Source organism: Acinonyx jubatus, chromosome A1 (genome assembly GCF_027475565.1).
Source record: "Acinonyx jubatus isolate Ajub_Pintada_27869175 chromosome A1, VMU_Ajub_asm_v1.0, whole genome shotgun sequence".
Taxonomy (NCBI): domain Eukaryota; kingdom Metazoa; phylum Chordata; class Mammalia; order Carnivora; family Felidae; genus Acinonyx; species Acinonyx jubatus.
In genome coordinates, this window is record NC_069380.1 from 103,036,640 (window position 1) to 103,052,667 (window position 16,028).

The window sequence follows — 16,028 nt, forward strand, 5'->3', positions numbered from 1 at the left end:
AGGTCCAAGTTCACAATGGTACATTCATAAGACGTATAACTGTAGGGCACAAAAGTAAACTAAAGATTAACCTACTAATTCCGTTTCTCTGATACAGCTTTGTGTGTTTTTCCTTAATTGTACTCTGAGAAACAGAGGAGTACATGCTTCCATTCAAGCTACTATGTAAGAATTAATTTACAGAGCTCCAATTATGCACAACCCATAGATCTAACTGCTTACAGTACACTTAGTTATTTAATCCTCATCCGATGATACAGGTTTTATATTATCCACAGTTTAAAGATTAGGCAAGAGACACTAAATAATTTGCTCAAGAATTTAGTCACACACACACTATAAAACATGAAATTATACCTCTAGTGACATCATGTAAACCAGTGATAAACCATTTAAGTGTTTTAAACATCAATCATATAACTGTAAAAAGACACAATTCTCATTATTTTTTAACTGTTAATTACGGCACATTCCAATCTTGATTCAATCTCCTGGGATTGCAGAGAGTGGACCTGGGAGGGGTGGCAGTCAGTTTTTGTCTAACCTTAGCCGAGAAGGGCATAGGTGCCTCTCTTTTATTCCCCACAGGCAGTTTTTCTTGCAGAGTTACTACCTAAAACCTCCCTAGAGGCTAACAGAGTAAAATTTCACATTCTTTCATTTTCTTTACTCTTCTCATTTGTTTTTTCAACATTAAACTAGAGAAAAAGCAAACAGAACCCATTTTTACCTTGAATTTAAAGACATAAAGGATTGGAGCAAACGTTTCTGTGTGGGCAATGGACGCATCGTGGGCCAGACCTGTCACAATGGTGGGTTCTACATAATTTCCAGGGCGATCCATAACCTTCAGTAGAGAAGTAAAATCACAAGAATGAAAGCATTTTGTTTTCTGCTACTTTGGGTCATCAGATACAACCTTTGCCGTACTTGTGGAGGAAAATTAAAAAAAACAAACACCATCTACAGGTGAATTATTTCCCAAAAATAACGTCATCACGAATGAAAACGTTCTCTGCCTCCTATCGCTCCTAAGTTAGTCAATCAGATAAAAATAGAAAAAAAAAAGGATGAGGTTACACTGAAACACCACTGTTACAGGTGGCTTTTTAAAAAACTTACACAATGTTGGGGCGCCTGGGTGGCTCAGTCGGTTGGGCGTCCGACTTCTGCTCAGGTCACGATCTCACGGTCCGTGAGTTCGAGCCCCGCGTTGGGCTCTGGGCTGAAGACTCAGAGCCTGGAGCCTGTTTCCGATTCTGTGTCTCCCTCTCTCTCTGCCCCTCCCCCGTTCATGCTCTGTCTCTCTGTCCCAAAAATAAATAAACGTTAAAAAAAAAAAAACCTTACACAATGTAAAAATACGTCATCTAAACCGTCTGTGTTTTAAGACTGTAATGTGAGGGGCGCCTGGGTGGCTCAGGTATTTAAATGTCTGACCCTTGATTTCGGCTCAGATCATGACCTCACAGTTTGTGGGTTCGAGCCCCACATTGGGTTCTGTGCTGACAGCATGAAACCTGCTTGGGATTCTCTCTCCCTCTCTCTCTCAAAATAAATGAATAAACATTTAAAAAAATTACAATAAATAAATAAATAAAGACAGTACTGTGTCCCCCATCCCCAAATTCCTATACTGAAACTTTAACCGGTACAGTGTGACTGAATTTGGAGACAGAACATCTATTTATTCATTTTTGAATGTTTTTTCTGAGAAAGAGAGAGAGAGAGAAAGCACGTGCGCGCACATGAGTGGGGAGGAAGACAAAGAATCCAAAGCAGGCTCCAGGATCTGAGCTGTCAGCACAGAACCTGACACAGGGCTCATTCCCACAAACTGCAAGATCATGACCTGAGCCGAAGTCCAACACTTACTGCCTGAGCCACCCAGGCACCCCTGGAAACAGAATCTTTACAGAAGTAATTAAAGTTCAAATGAGGTCACATGTGAGGGGCCCTAATCAGCCAGAACTGACATCCCTACAAGAGGAAGAGATACCAGAAACACAAAGGAAAAGCCATGTGCGCACACCAATATGGTGGCCGTGTGCATGCCAAGAACACAGGCCTCAGCAGAAACTCTGCCAGGACCTTGATTTTAGACTCAGCCCCACAACTGTGTCAATTTCTGTCATTTAAATGACCCAGTCTGCCCTAGCAAACCAATACATACTGTACAAAAATCAAAAGCCCCAAGAGTATACTGTAGACACTCTCCTAACCAACCTCCATGGAACCAAATTACCAGTTCATGTCCACTTAACTAATGCTTGCATTCCTTCTGTAAAATACTCTTGATGCCCATGGTTGGGTGGTCTAGTCTCCACTGGGTTTGTGTTATTCTTTGAGCTGTGTGTTTTCCAAGAGTCAACTGTATCAACTCCCAATCCCATGCATGGCAGCAGTATCTACTACTGTAACACATTGCATTACATAACTTACGTACATGTTACCCAAAGAAGAAAAGGTAACACGAGTAACAAAAAATACACAAATATACAAACACACTTCTATTTAACAAGGCGTGTGTGTGTGTGTGTGTGTGTGCGCGCACGTGTGCTCTGCTGTCAGCAGGGCCCGATTCTGATCCTCTGTCCCCTTCTCTCTCTGCCCCTCCCCAGCTTGCACTCTGACTCTCTCTCTCTCTCTCTCGAAAATAAGCAAACATTTAATGGGGTGCCTTGGTGGTTCAGTCGGTTAAGTGTCTGGCTTTAGCTCAGGTCGTGAACTCATGATTGATGAGTTCAAGCCCTGCATCGGGCTCTCTGCTGTCAGTGTGGAGCCTACTTCAGATCCTCTGTCTTCCTCTCTCTGTCCTTCCTCACTCCCACATGTGACTTACTTGCTCTCTCTCAAAAATAAACATTAACAAAAAAACTTTATTTTTTATGTTTTTAAATGTTTTATTTATTGAGAGAGAGCAAGTGAGCAAGAGAGACAAAGCGTGAGTGGGGGAGGGGCAGAGAGAGAGGGAGACACAGAATCAAAAGGAGGCTCCAAGGCTCTGAGCTGTCAGCACAGAGCCCGACACGGGGCTCAAACCCACAAACCGTGAGATCATGACCTGAGCCACCCAGGTGCCTCTAACAAAAAAATTTTTTAATAAACATTTAAAAAAAAAACAGAGGTATCAGTTCCCCAATACTAGGATACATATTTTTAACAGAGCTTTGTATTGTGCTATGAAAACCTTCTACCCTGTGTTTGTTGTTCTACACATGTCGCTGCGTGTCCCCTGACAGACGTTTCAAAGCTCTATGGGAAATGCGAGTTCAGAACTCGGCACCACTACAGTGACCATCATCAGGGCTAAGATTTATGTGATACAAAAATGGGAGTACACCATCAATGGAAAAAAGAAACCCCGGAGTCAACCCAGTGACTAGACCAACACACTGCCCAACCAATGGTCAGTTATTTTTGTTGCCTTTATACCAAATTGCCTTATAACCGATTGGTTATCCAACAGTAACGTTTGTGGTGGAAACGCTTGCAGCCAAGAGATCTACAGCGAAACTGCTTCATATCCTTTGATTTCCTGCCTTAACTGACTTTTAAAAGTAACCACTAAATACAGATTCTGATTGCTCTGAATACAAAGTCTTGTACTGTCCCATGGAAAGCTCTCCCTTCCATACAAATTCCCAGGGTCTCAATTCAACAGCCATCACGACTTGGAGTTTCTTGTGTGTCCTTCCAGAAGTGTTCCATGCATTTTATGTTGTCACTCATTGAAACACCTATTTCCCCCTTATGAAAAGATGGAGAAGGCAAAGTCAGTAGTTGGGGGACCCTTCGCCATCTGCCCAGAGCCCTGCTCAAGCTGAAAGGAAAGGAAGCAAACATCTGTCACTACTGAGCTGGGCTGTCATTACCTTGCCACCATAGACCACAGTGCCACCTTCTTTCTTTGCTTCCTCCACTGCTCCAAGAAACATGCTCACTGACTGTTTGGTGTGGAGTGGCCCGTAGAGGACATTAGCTGCAGAGAAAAAGGAATGTGTGTCATTTCACCCCAAAAGGCATCATTACTATTAGAAAACCTTTCCCAGTGAACAGCCCCACCCCTTCAGAAAGCCTCTCAGTGTAGACAAGGAGTCAGCAAACTCTTCTGGTAAAAGGCTAGACAGGAAATAGTCAACGTTCTGCATGACACAGGCTGTCTCTGCCACAGTAGTCACAGCAGACACTTAAACCAGGGGGTGGGACTGTGTCCTGCTTAAAGTTTCTCTACATAAGCAGGTAGTGAAATCTGTCAATCCCTGGGTTAAAGGAATGGCTACCAATTAATCAGAGCGCCGCACTTAAAATATACGATCCGTTTATTCATGACCATGAGATCATGCTCTAAGAAGTTCACAGGCTCAGGAGCTGGTGTGGAACGGAACAGGGAAAAACAGATGCAGCCCTATATGGCTGCTGGAATCCAGACCATTAAAAGTGGCCAGGGGACAGAGGAAGAAGGGAGATCTAGGGAGGCCTCAGGGGAATCTTAGAGCACCAGTCACAGGAAAAGCGGGCTGAAGAGGATTCCAGCGTAAAGAGTAGCAGAACGGAGCGTGGACCCTGGGAGCTCTACAAGAAAGATGGGAAAGCTGGAGCTCAGGGAGCAAGGGAGGAAATGGTACACAGCCAGTCAGGGGGTGGGCAGGGGAGGAAGCAGAGGTCACGTCATGAGAGACTGTGAGCCTGATCCAGAGAGACTTGGAAGGGATCCAGGTTTCAGCTGAAGAGCCATTAGAAGTCACTGGAGTGTATGAAGCAGGAAAATGAATTATTTCATCTAGTTACATGTTTAAAAAAACCATTCTGGCTTCTCTGGAAGGCAGAAGTGGAAGCAGGCAGGTCAGGGAGGGGACACTCTTGCAGCCTTCCATGAGAATGGTGGTGGCTTGCACAAGGGTCATAAGAGTGCAGAGAGGGGCGCCTGGGTGGCTCAGTCAGTTGGGCGACTGACTTTGGGTCAGGTCATGATCTCACAGTTCGGGGGTTCGAGTCCCACATCTGGCTCTGTGCTGACGGCTTGGAGCCTGGAGCTGGCTTCTGATTCTTTGTCTCCCTCTCTCTGCACCTCCCCTGCTCACACTCTGTCTCTCTCCGACTCTCAAAAACTAAATAAATGCTAATAAAAGAAAAAAAAAATTTTTTTTTTTTAAAAAGAGTGCAGAGAGAAGAAGCTCGTCAAAGTCATCCCATTTGAACATCATCTCTTGAGACTCACCCACCAGCCTACATCAAGCACCCAGGATCCTAAGCTAGGAGCAGACTTGATGCCCCACGTGCCCGATAACCTGCTTCATATGCCCTCAGGCCTCTCAGAAAAGAAAAAACAAAAAGTCTGAGATAGAAACACTGGTACCACCAACTGTCAAAAAGGAATACCTTTGAAATCAACCAGATACTCACAGTCCCAAGGGTTCCCCACACGGATCTGTGCATAGGCCTTTTTAAGTCTATTTACAACTTCATCATGGATGCTCTCATGTAAAAACTAAGCGATAAAAGAAACATTCAAGGGAAGATTCAAATAAACACATAAATTTGTCAACAATGTGCGATTTTTATTAATAGTACTAATTTATAGTTCATACTAGTTCTTAGACACTGTGATCTCTGAAAACAAAAGCAAACAGAAGTATACGTTCTTTAATTATTTCATTCCTACTTTTAATAACTACATTAAGATAATAAATTTCCACTTGGTAGATGTTAAAAAGAAATCATAAGCCTTGTCTTTACCAAGTTTCTAAGGACCTGCCTGGCCAAGCCTCACACAGCAATTATGCCTGTTTTTACTCTAAAGCATTCAACATCTTAATTACCAGAGAACCTCAAGTGTATCTGTCCCAGTTGTGGTGAACACATATTGACAGCTGTTTGTTTGGTCTGCCTTGGTATGGCTGTTGTGTAATAGCATGCTCTCGGCGGATTAGGTCTCCAGAGGGAGGACTCAACCAGGAGGACCGCCTTTGGACTCACACTAGGTAGGATGTGAGCTCCAAGCTATGTTCCCACTGACAGAGGTGAACTGGTCCAGCCATCCATTGTCTGGGTCGGTTTTCATGTAGCAAATGGATTGGCAGTCATGGAGAGGTGCACAGTACTGGAATGGGTTTTTCTACACATCACTGTCCCTATGAAAACCAATCTGGGCAGTGACTAATAGCATCCTTTAATGTTTAACACTAAATGTAAAGCATGGACTTGTACACTTGCTCCAAGACACAAAGGAAAAGTAAAACTTAGCTGAATATACGAAGGCTTGACTTCCATGTCATTTCACATTTCACCATATCATTAAAATTATAATCTTTTGGATGACCTGTTTCCTTCTTAGCATTAGTGTAATAAATGTCTAAAGTAAATTCAACAAATTGTAAACATTCTATGAATATCATATCTCAGATGTTTTTGGAGAACAACTATAGAAAAACAAAGACAGATCTCCAACTGTTATAAAATACAGAGAAAAAATGAGTATGAAAAGTTACAGAAAAAGTAGGCTTAATTTCCAGACCCATTTTATTCTAATTTAGATTATGTTAACCTTATAAAGAATTGGTTCATATTGAGGCTAAGAGTAAAAACACAAAGCCAATTTCTCTGTAATTTAAATGTACAACTGTTTGAAGTTTTTAATTACAAGAGGAAAACTCAACAATAATAATTTTTAAAATGTCGAATGTAGCCACACTTTGTACCTAATCAAAACTTGCTTGGTTGTAGTACTGAGTTTTCAGGACCATGAGAGTCATGAAAATCAGGCTGATACCCCACACAAAACCAAAATCCAGCTCAAATATAAGTACAGACATTAAACTTCCCAAACCCCATACGCTGATGCTAAATCACATCTCCCTCTGTGCACTTAATAATAATGTGTCCTATATATGTGTGCACAGACTATACATTCATCCAGAGACAACCCACATTTGCTTTTCAATAAACCATGTCACATCAAGTCTAGAAATGTAAGACCAGACTTATGGCCCCAAATTAGTATCTTTATGTTTTACTGAAGTGTTTTTATAACGAAGCCAAAGCTCTATATCCTTTATCAAAAAATTTTCGAATTCTTCAAACTTATAGCTGATTTTATTCTCCAAGTGACATTGGACTTTGTCCATATTGTTCGAGGTCTCCGTCCCCAGTCCAGCTCTACCACTTGTTGCTTGGGCACAATCCCTGATCAGCCTTGAGCACACAAGAGTGTATCAGGGCCACAGATGTGTTCTGTCTACGGGAACACATTTTTCCAGCAATACTTGTACACCACTTCCTAACAGCGCAACGTGTAACCAAGTGGGGTGTGAAGACAACGTCACACGCCCAACGCCGACACACTCACCAGGCGCCGCGCAGTGGTACATCTCTGGCCCGCTGTCCCCACGGCTGCGAAGAGAGCCGACGGAACGACCAAGCTGAGGTCTGCATCCTCAAAAGCTTGGAGAAACAAAACACACACCTGTCAGTGTCGCGATGTAGACGGGCTAACCGGTCGACAAGATGATGCCATCAGAAAGCTCAGGAAGACAGTGTCAGCATTACCCCAGTGATGTAAGCATGTTCACACCACGAAGCCTCCATTAAGAGCAGCATAACGAGCTCTATGGTCTTTACCTCAGTACAGTTGTCAGAGGAGATTAATAATGGTAGGCACCTGACAGGATTTTTGTGGGGATTAAAGGAAATAAACTCATATGAAACAGCTGAGCACAGTCCCTGCAACTACCCAGGGCTCACTAAATGCTAACTATTTGCAAATGAACACTCTCTAGATTAGAAGTCCAAACCGAACAAACCCATCGCCACATGCTTTTTAAACTTCTGGTGTTCACCACAATATAGGCATCTACACATGGTAACAATGGCAATATACAAATTACCAGGTTTTGCCTTCTTATCACAAAATCCATGCTTCTATTAAATCTCAATCCATCGATGTGCATTATCCACAAAAGGCTGATAACCTATTTTGTGCCCGACAACTGAAAATGAGAAGTGGGTAAACTCCAAGCCTATGGGTTAGGCGATAAAATGCTTTAAGGAAGTGATCCTTCCCAATAAAAAAGCACTCAACCAAGATCTTACTATAGACAAACTAATTTTTTAATATATAAAGGAATCAACAAGTCATGTAAAAGTTACTTACTTTAGAGAAACATGTGGCCAGTTTTCAGAAAGCAGAAGGAAAAACAAGAAATCATGCCAAGCTACAAAGGCTCAGACACAGGCTCGAAGCCCCAGGTAACATTTCCCAGCATGAACACCTGTCCTTTCTAGTTATCTCTGCCTTCAAACCTTTGTGTCGTATCTCACAAGTGAAACTCTGAAACCTAAAATTAGGTCTTAGACGCACACAACAGGAGGGAAAAAAGAGTGTCCACCCAAATTCTGTATGGTCACCATGGCTACCGAAGCTATTCTCAACAGCAAACAAATAAAGGGCGGCCTTACCAATGATGGCATTGTTTCCTCCAAGTTCTAACAAACTTCTCCCTGTAAAAATACACAAACACACATTAATGCCCATTTCAGTACTTAGCGCACACTGAAAGATGGCCTCAAATCACAGCCTATCTCAACTGTGTTTTCTTTTTTTTTTTAAGTTTATTTATTTATTTTGAGAGACAGAGAGAGAGAGAGAGAGAAGGGGAAGGGCAGAAAGACAGAGAGGGAGAGAGAGCATCCCAAGCAGGCTCCGTGATGTCAGCACAGAGCCTGGCGCGGGGCTCAATCTCACGAAACACAAGATCATGACCTGAGCCGAAACCAAGAGTTGGACACTTAACAGACTGAGCCACCCAGGCACCCCAGTTTATTTTCTGATTTAAACTGTAGCATAAGAGGGCACGTGGATGGCTCAGTCGGTTAACATCTGACGTCAGCTAAGGTCATGGTTTCATGGTTCATGAGTTTGAGCCCCACATCGGACGCTCCACTTTCAGGGAGGAACCACTATGGATTCCCTCCCTCCCTCTCAGCCCCTCACCCACTTGCTCACTCTCTCTCAAAAATAAAAAACGTGAAAAAATAATTTTTTAAACTCTATCATAAGGATTGCATTGATGTCAAATTTCTTGATTTTAATAACCTTATCATACACAGTTATATGGCACAGTGTCCTTCTTCAGAAATACACCAAAATACTTGGTGAAGAAACACAATGTCTTCACCTTTCCCCAAAGGTTAAAAAACAACACGCACCCACAGTTTATGTGCGTGCGTGCTGCCGGAGAGAAAGAAAGTGATAAAACAAATGGGCAAACAAGTAAGTAGTGGGTGAATTTTGTTCAAGGGTATACAGGAATTTCTTGTGTTAGTCATGTAACTTTTCTCTAAATGTGAAATTATATCCCCTCCCCAACTCCACAAACATTTAGTGTAAAACGGAGCAGTCATTGTGGAAGACTGTGTAACTTTCCAAGAAATGAATCACAGGATTACCATATGCCTATCAATCCACTTCTGGGTACCTAACCAATAGAAGTGAAAACAGGAACGTGAACAGGTAAGAGCAGACCTATGCTCAGAGCTGCGCTGTTCGTAACAGCCACAAGGTGGAGACAAAAATAAAAACAAAAAACAGGAGCTGCAAGGTAGCAGCAGCCCAAGTGTCTATCAATAAATGCCCGAATCAGGGCACCTGCGTGGCTCGGTCGGTTAAGCGTCCAACTTCAGCTCAGGTCATCATCTTATGGTTTGTGAGTTTGAGCCCCACATCAGACTTGTGCCGACGGTTCGGAGCCTGGAGCCTGCTTTGGATTCTGTGTCTCCCTCTCTGTCTGCCCCTCCCCCTGCTCACGCTCTGTCTCTCTCTCCCTCAAAAAGAAATAAACATTAAAAAAAAATTTTTTTAAATGAATGAATGAATCAACCAAATGTGGTAAATACATACAAGGGAATAACCTTCCGCCCTAAAAAGGAAGAAAATTCTGACACATGTTGTGACCTTTAAGACATGCTATGTGAAGTAAGTCAGTCACAAAAGGACAAATATTGGGTGGTGATTCTACTTATAGGAGGTTCTTAGAAGTGTCAAATCCAGAAAAGAAAGAAAGGAGAATGATGGTTGCCAAGGGCTGGAAGAAGGCAGAAATACGGAGGTGGTTTTTAATGGGGATGATGTTGGGAAAACAAAAAAGGTCTGGAGATGGATGATGGTGATCGTTACACAACAATGAACATGTACTTAATGCCACAGAAGTATACACTTAAAATGGTTAAAATGATACATTTTATATTATATATATAATACAAAATATATATACATGTTTTTCCACACATACACACACACACACACACACATTTTTTTACCACAATAAAAGAAGTTAAAAAATATGTGCTCAGATGGCTCAGTCAGTGATGCATCTGACTCTTGATTTCGGCTCAGGTCATGATCTCACAGTTCATAGCATCAAGCCCCACATCGGGGTCTGCACTGGTAGTGTGGAGCCTGCTTGAGATTCTCTCTTCCTCTGTCTCTGCCCCTACCCTGCTCAGGCTGGCTCACTCTCTCACTCTCACTCTCTCTCAAACTAAAGAAACTTTAAAAAAACTATGTGCTCACTGCAGGAAAAAATGTTTTAATCAGAAAGTATCAAACAGGGAAAAAGTCATGGCTCGTAAGCATAATAAAATCTCTCCTCATAATTTGGTATAGGGCCTTCAAATCTCTTCAATGTTCATTTCTATTTACTTGAGATTGTACAAACTAATTTGCTCTTACACATGTACCTAAGTTGTTAAGAGCTATTTTAAAAAAATCACTGCATAGTACTTCACCATGACAGACTAAATTTTACTTAGCTACTGCTCTAGTGTTGGATATATTGGTTAATTTTTTTTAATGTTTATTATTTATTTCTCAGATGGGGGAGGGGCAGAGAGAGAGAGGGACACAGAGAATCTCAAGAAGGCTCTGCGCTGTCTTCGAGAAGCCCGATTTGGGCTCGAACTCACAAACCCTGAGATCATGACCTGAGCCGAAATCAAGAATCAGAGGCTTAGCCGACTAACCACTCAGGCACCCCTGGATTGTGTTTTATATTGCTGAATTTTAAGAGTCCTTTATTTACTCTAGATACCAACATATTATCAGATAAAGGATTTGCAAATGCCTTCTCCCATTCTGTAGGTTGTTCTGTCCATCTTTTTGATAGTACCCTTTGAAGCACGAAAGTTTTTTTTTTCAATTTTATTTTTTTAATTTTTTTTAATGTTTATTTATTTTTGAGACACAGAGAGACACAGCATGAGTGACGGAGGGGCAGAGAGAGAGGGAGACACAGAATCAGAAGCAGGGTCCAGACTCTGAGCTGTCAGCACAGAGCCCGACACGGGGCTCAAACTCACAAACCGTGAGATCATGACCTGAGCTGAAGTCGGTTGCTCAACCGACTGAGCCACCCAGGCGCCCCTGAAGCATGAAAGTTTTATTTTTGATGAAGTCTATCTCATGTTGGTTATGTTTTAAGGGTCATATCCTAGAAACCATTGCCTACTCCAAGGCCACAAAAACCTATTCCTATGTTTTCTTCTAAGAGTTTGGTAGTTCTGGCTCGCACATTCAGGTCTTTGATACATTAGGAGTTAATTTTTGTGTACAGGAAAGGTGGGGTCTTTCATATGTACATACTTGGATATCTAGTTGTCCCAGCACCATTTGTTAAAAAGACTAGTTTTTCCCTCCATTGAAATGTCCTGGCACCCTTATCAAAAATCAGTTAACCGTAACTCGAAGGGTTTATTTCTGGACTGTTATTCCACTCATTTTTATGTCTATCCTGATGCCAGTACATAGTCTTGAATTTTTTATACTGAACTTTTTAGAGTAAGTTGTAGTATTAGGACATATGGGTCCCCCTTTGGTCTTTTTCAAGACTGTTTGGCTGCTTGGGGTCCTTTGCATTTCATCTGAATTTTAGGATCAGCCTGTCATTTCTGCAAAGAAGCCAGCTGACATTTGGAAAGGGATTGCAATGAATCTGTAGATTACTTGGACAGTATTGATCTTAGGCTACAATAATACTGTTTCCCAAACAGTAAAAATGGGATGTCTTTACATTGACTTAGGTGTTCTTTAATTACTTTCAATGATACTCTGTAGTAATTCCTGTGTGAAAGACTCCAACTTCCTTTGTTGTATTTATTATTTTTTAAAGATTTTATTTTTAAGTAATCACGTCCAACGTGGGGCCTGAACCCACAACCTTGAGATCAAGAGTTGCATGCTCTACTAACTGAGACAGCCAGGAGTCCCTGTTGAATTTATTCTTAAATATTTTATTCTTTTTGACACTGGTGTCAATGTCTTCAGAATTTCATTTTGAGAATGCTTATGGTCAAAGTAAAGGAATGCAAGTGATCTTTGTATTGTATCTTGTATCCTGTAACCTTGCTGACCTTAGTTATTAGCTCTACTGGTTTGTAAACTTGCTGTTTAAAAGCAATGCCTTTGGCAGGCACCTGGGGGCTCAGTTAAGTGTTAGACTGTGGATTTCAGCTCAGGTCTTATCTCACAGTTGGTGGGATCAAGCTCCGTGTTGGGCTCTGGGCTGACAGCATAGAGCCTGCTTGGAATTCTCTTCCTCTTTCTCAAAATAAATGCATGAATTTTAAATAAATAAATAAATAAGCACACAATGAAATGAAATGAAATGAAATGAAATGAAATGAAATGAAATGAAATGAAATGAAATGAAAACCAATGCCTGTGGGGGCACCTGGCTGGCTCAGTTTGGTAGAGCATGGGACTCTTGATCTTGGGGTTGTGAGTTCAAGCCCCACACTGTGGGTAGAGATTACTTTAAAAAATTAAATCTTTTTAACAAATAAAAAAATAAATAATAAAACTGCCTTAATGAGCCAAAAAGCATACAAGGCTGTGTGTATAAAACCCTTTTCAGTCATATATACATAAAATGTAAGTAAGAACAGATTTAAGTCTTCCGTTCCATACTTATTCTAGGTCCTGTACTCCCTGGTCCTGCTTGGAGCGTGAATTTTCTGTTTTTAATTTGCCAAACACTTCTGATAGAAATAAAGAAATGTATTTGATAGGATTTCACTATGGTAATTTAGGGGGAAAATGAAATCCTTCTGAAAATTATGCTATTAAATTTGCAATCTCCCCATTAATAGCTGTAGCCCTCTGTTACCTGGATATTCAAATAAACATGGCTGTTGTCCCTTCAGAAGGGATCAGGGAGGAAAAACCCAACTTTTAGATTTCATATCCATCCCTGATGGAACTGCAATCCTCATTAAAAGGCAACACTTACCAAATCTCTCCTGCACCATAAGGGCCACCTGTTTTCCCACCTGTGTGCTCCCGGTGAAGGACAGCAGGTTCACCCGTTCATCTTTGGCCATTGCAGTGCTGCAGGGGAATAAACACAGTCACCCAAGGCAGAGAAACCCAGCAATAGTGGCACCTGCTGGAACCAGGTCAGAACATTTCCTCATCACAAAAAGACACTCAGTCAAAGATACAAATATTTCTATCCCAAGGATGCAAAGGAAAGTTTTCATGAAAATGAACTAGATGTTCACAGGCAGAGCCACACAGCACAATAGGCTAACCTGGTCTGGGAGCTCTCTGTAAACTGAAATCACCTTGAGGACATTGTTAAGGATGAAAGTCCTTCCTATACATTATGACCTTAGCACTTCCTTCATTAACATCCCAGTTATTCTGCAGACCCCTCAACTACTAATTCCTTTAAGAATTAAAAATGTGAAGGTTGCAGTAAAGCATCCTAAGTATCTCTCACGAAAGCTCACTTAAAAAAGACTGTGCTAGGATTTCCAGTTACCTCTAAGAAATATAAATCAGATACTATCGATCTGATCCACCTGGCTCCTAGTTCAGAGCTTCAAAGGACTCAGTATGGACCATGAAGGGTAGCCAGAGCATCAGACTTAGGTTAAGGCTGGAACAGCTTGATGAGATTATGCATGGAGACTTCCCCAGGTTCAGCCCAGCAAACGTGCTGGGATATCCAGCACGGATATGGATACTCAAAGTGGCTGTTACTAAATGCATGAATGCAAACACTACTCTATCTGAGCTAGCTCAAGACCAACGTGAAGGACTGATGTCCAAAGAAGAGGGGCGCCTGGGTGACTCAGTTGGCTAAGCGTCCAACTCTTGAGTTTAACTCAGGTTACGATCTCATGGTTCATGGGTTCAACACCCACATCAGCCCTGCCCTGACAGTGCGGACCCTGCTTGGGAATCTGTCTCCCTCTCTCTCTGCTCCTCCCCCACTCATGATTCCTCTCTCTCTCTCAAAAATAAACATTAAAAAAAAACAAGGTACAAAGCACAAAAAAGACTAGGTCAAAGGATATATTATTCATTTTATAAATGACATTTAGATATTATTTCACTATCCACTCTATATGTGAAAGTTGTATTTTCTAACACGTTCCCATTTTTATAAAAAAAGGACTGATTTATTCATTCATTCATTCATTCATTTTGAGACTGACCAGTAAGTGGAGTAGTATGGTAACAGTGATGGATGGAGATCAACATTTTAACCACACCAGTGTGGGCTGTGAGGCCTAACTCCTATGAAACCACACTTAATTAAAGTCTAAGCCAGGGGCACCCGGCTGGCTCAGTGGGCAGAGCATGGGACTCTTGATCTTGGAGTTGTGAGTTCGAACCCCACGTTGGATATAAAGATTACTTAAATATAAAATCTTAAAATAAATACATAAACAAAGTCTAAGCCAGTAGTAACAACTTCAACTTCCATCATTGTTCAGGGCAATCAGAGTCAGTTCCCAGCTTAAAAACAGGCTCTGATGTTATGCTGAGTTAAAGAAACCAGACACAAAAGGCCACATGTTATATGATTCCATCTACATGAAATGTCCCAAACAGGCCCAACTATAGAGATAGAAAGTACAGGAGTGGTTGCCAGGGGGAAGAGGGAAGATGGTAAGTGAGTGCTAATAAGTACAAAGTTCCTTCCTGGTGAAATGAAAATGTTCTCAAATAAGATAACGGTAATGATTGCAAAACACTGTGAATATTCTAAAAACCACTCAACTGTACCTTTTTAAAGAGATAATTTCATGGTATGTGAATTATATAGCAATTTTCTTAAAACAATACATTTTTAAAAAGAGGCTCTATTCCCAGGGGCCCCTTTTTTCGTTCAGCTCAAGAACCTAGACAATAGGATGTGGGGGGAGGAATACACCAGACTCCAATTCCACAGCTTTACTTTGTGAGTAAGCACCTTTATAAATCAAGTGTCAGGAAGCCATAGACGTCCCAATGTTCCAGCAGTTTCTTATTTTAGGCTGTAAACATCTTACACAAGTAGCTCTGGGTAATTAAAAAAAATAATTCTTACTCTTCTTCCAACAAAGACTAATGAAGACAAAGCCCAATAAGGTACGTAATAATAATGATTCCAAAAAAGCACTCACACCTCCTCAGCTTTACTGGGTTTCGTTATTGTAATAAAGATGATTCTGGAGCACCTGGGTGGCTCAGTCAGCTAAGGGTCTGACTTCGGCTAAGGTCATGATCTCACAGATCATGAGTTTGAGGCCCGCGTCGGGCTCTGTACTGACAGCTCAGAGCCTGGAGCCTGCTTCGGATTCTGTGTCTCCCTCTCTCTGTCTCTCTGCTCCTCCCCCACTGGCATTCTGTGTCTCTCGAAAATAAATAAAGATTGAAAAAACTTAAAAAAAAAAAGATGATTCGGATCAATCAACCCGGAGTCCTTCAACAGAAAAAGACACAGGGCCCGTTGACCTACCCTATATCTGCTCCACCACAGGTCAAGGAACAAATAGCACCAGGCAGTTTGTTGTCTTCTAGAACCTTGGCTATTATCCTAAAAAAGGAAAAAGCAATTACTAAGAAAGAAAACAATTTCTAAGGGTTTTTCTAAAACTAGGAATAATTTCCAACTGCGTGACTTTCCTTTTCCAACTTTCTCCCTCATTCTGACCCCAAACACGCAGGCCTACATTTCACCTCATACTACAGACGAGGTTTT

At 41.5% G+C, this 16,028-nt stretch overlaps 1 protein-coding gene across 1 annotated transcript in view; it reads right to left on the reverse strand.

The window, feature by feature from the left end:
• The window catches only part of ALDH7A1 (aldehyde dehydrogenase 7 family member A1), a 39,298-nt gene that overhangs the window by 5,012 nt on the left and 18,258 nt on the right, over positions 1 to 16,028 (reverse strand). Inside the window, exons 8-14 of the mRNA XM_015067435.3 lie at positions 15,786 to 15,863; positions 13,284 to 13,381; positions 8,458 to 8,499; positions 7,349 to 7,443; positions 5,407 to 5,491; positions 3,876 to 3,982; positions 731 to 847 (exon numbers count right to left, since the gene is read on the reverse strand). Of these exons, the coding sequence (XP_014922921.1) occupies positions 731 to 847; positions 3,876 to 3,982; positions 5,407 to 5,491; positions 7,349 to 7,443; positions 8,458 to 8,499; positions 13,284 to 13,381; positions 15,786 to 15,863 (622 nt within the window). The remainder of the gene's footprint in view (positions 1 to 730; positions 848 to 3,875; positions 3,983 to 5,406; positions 5,492 to 7,348; positions 7,444 to 8,457; positions 8,500 to 13,283; positions 13,382 to 15,785; positions 15,864 to 16,028) is intronic.